The following is a 2694-nucleotide window of genomic DNA, read 5'->3' as shown; positions in this document are numbered from 1 at the left end:
TCCAAAAATACAAAAACACTATTTGGAAAAGATATGATAATCTGTATGTCAATTGCAGTATTATACACAATAGCTAAGAAGCTAAGATAGGGAAACAACCTACATATCGTAAGAATCTGTTGATGTGTGTGTGTGTGTGTGTGTGTGTATGTATATATTATATGTATATACGTATATATCATAATATATATTATAAATGTTATAATATTTCTTGTTCTTTTGTCCCATTTTATCTATTTGGGGAGATTTGCTAAATATGTTAGAACTAGTATAATGGATAATACATCTAGTTGGACTGTTTTGAATGTCATTTCAATGTATTAATAAAATCTTATTACCCACAAATTAAGGGAAAATACATGCCATTTACATTTATTGAAAAATTACCACGAATATAAAGTGATTGGGAATATAAATTTTTTTAAAATCTCAATTATCTTAATTTTCTAGATTAATATCATCTTTGTCTGGAATCTTGGAATGACATTGTTCCTTATGAGTGTAAAAGGTGAAAATGATGTATTTCTAAAGCAGCAGGATTAATGAGAACTTTGTCGACACTTATACAGAGCAGATCCTCTGAATCACTCTTCTCAGGGCTCCCATCACCTCCTTGTTTCTCAGGCTGTAAATGATGGGGTTGAGCATTGGGGTCAGGATGGTGTAGAAGACGGCCAGAATTTTGTCCTCTGTTGGAGTTCTCAGCGATCTTGGGCGTAGGTAAGTGTAAGCAAAGGGTGCATAGTAGAAAGTCACCACAGTGAGGTGTGTGCTACAGGTGGAATAGGCCCTCTTCCTCCCTTCTGTTGAGTGCATGCGGCAGATGGTGAGGAGAACTCGGCCATAGGAACATGCAATGCCAATGAAAGGTAACACAAGGAAGAGTGTCGTGCTCACAAACACCGTGTACTCATAGACCCAGGTGTCCATGCAGGCCAGAGTCAACATGGCCGGGAGATCACAGAAGAAATGATTGATGGTTCTGGATCGACAATAAGGGATATGGAGGGCATATACATTGTGGGCACAGGAGTTGATCGAGCTCATTATCCAAGATCCTGTAATCATCAACACAAGTACTCTTTTTCTCATATGAATGACATAGTGAAGAGGAAAGCAAATGGCCACATAACGATCATAAGCCATACAGGCCAACAGTAATCCTTCTGCACCAGCTAATGTAATGAAGAAGAAACTCTGAACTCCACACCCAATGAAAGAAATCGACTTATTTCCAAAGAGATAATTGGACGCCATCTTGGGGACAATGGTGGAGATGTAGTTCAGGTCCATGAGGGAGAGCTGACTAAGTAGAAAATACATGGGTGTGTGGAGATGAGTGTCCAGGAGGATGACGATGATCATGGACATGTTGCCAAAAAGAGCCATTAAGAAAATGAGAACAATGAAAATGAAGGAAAACAGGCCAATTTCTGATGGTGGGAATAATCCCAATAAGAAAAAATCAGTAGATGTTTGGTTATTATTTTCCATGGGACATTAATTTTGCTTTCCCTAAAGAGAAACACATATTACATACAAAAAAATTAGCTTTTATTAATTCCTTTTTTTTGTTCCAAACTGATTTATTAATGAAACATTGTAACTCTTAAAAAAACTTAACACATATTCTGATAAAAACAAACCTTCCAGTTTTTGCCTCATAGATAAAATCTTTATAGGAAATGCATATATATACAAAATATTTCGTAAAAATCTGTACCTCTAAGAATAATATATTTCTGTAATGATTTTATTGAAATTTATATATATATTATTTTTCTATATACACTTAGATATTATCAACATCAGAACTTATACATTTTATATATGCACTGTTAATCAATGTAAATGCATACCTTACACACCATAATTAATACATTTTATTACTCTTAGACAATTATTTCTTCTTATAATCAAGCACTAATAATTCTGAAAATAATTAGCCTATCAGTTCATGCTAACAAATACATACTTTTTTTTTTTTTTTTTTTTTTTTTTTTTTAGTTTTCTCCAAAAAGCTTGCCAAATCAAGCTTTGTAGATCCTAAGTATCATTATCTGATGATGGAGTGGTGGAGGGAAAAGTTTGATGATATAGGGATGGGTAAGATTTCACCAACAGTGGCCTAATTTACAAATCATGGTCTGGTATTTGGGATTTAAGAATCAAGCATTAGAAGATAAGCATATTGTTTAAAGTATATAGGAAGTATTGGAAAAAATTGTAAAATAATTTGAAGTATTAGCTTTGGGTTTCAAGAGGAGTGGGTTATTGGACCATCATTCAACTCTGTGGTTTGTTGATGCTATGCCCATACATTATTTGTATAAAATATTAAAGTGATATAAAAGTTATTTCAGTTCCTAATTTACATAGTAAAATTAGTGCAGATGTGAATTTCCAAATCCACTGTGAAGTACTTGCAGCAGGGTTAGGGTCTATGTGAAACAACTGATTTTCAATTATTGTGTGCTTACTGTCAACATGCAAAGGAAATACTGGGAGAGCTAGCTTTGTTTATAAGGTGGCATTTGGATAAGCATGAGGAGAGCATATTAAACTGATATCATCGGCTATAATTTCTATTAGTAGTTTCAATTATCAACCAGATTGAAAATGTAATAATTGTAATTACCAAGGACATTAACATTGTTACTACTTCTAATTTTTATATTTTATACAAGGCCAGTT

The 2694-nt window shown here is 33.6% G+C and overlaps 1 protein-coding gene across 1 annotated transcript; it reads right to left on the bottom strand.

Moving 5' to 3' along the window:
* Positions 1 to 561: 561 nt before the first annotated feature.
* LOC122199812 (olfactory receptor 2L5-like) lies at positions 562 to 1494 on the bottom strand. The gene has a single exon (XM_042905154.1). It carries the CDS (start codon positions 1492 to 1494, stop codon positions 562 to 564), a length of 933 nt encoding a protein of 310 aa, XP_042761088.1.
* Between the last annotated feature and the right edge of the window lie 1200 nt (positions 1495 to 2694).

This window comes from Panthera leo, chromosome A1 (assembly GCF_018350215.1).
Source record: "Panthera leo isolate Ple1 chromosome A1, P.leo_Ple1_pat1.1, whole genome shotgun sequence".
Taxonomy (NCBI): Eukaryota; Metazoa; Chordata; class Mammalia; order Carnivora; family Felidae; genus Panthera; species Panthera leo.
The sequence above is the reverse complement of the archived record's forward strand: the minus strand, read 5'-3'. Positions and strand labels throughout refer to the sequence as shown.

Coding starts and splice junctions, on each gene's coding strand:
- LOC122199812 (XM_042905154.1), bottom strand. CDS start 1,494: ATGGAAAATAATAACCAAACATCTACTGATTTTTTCTTATTGGGATTA.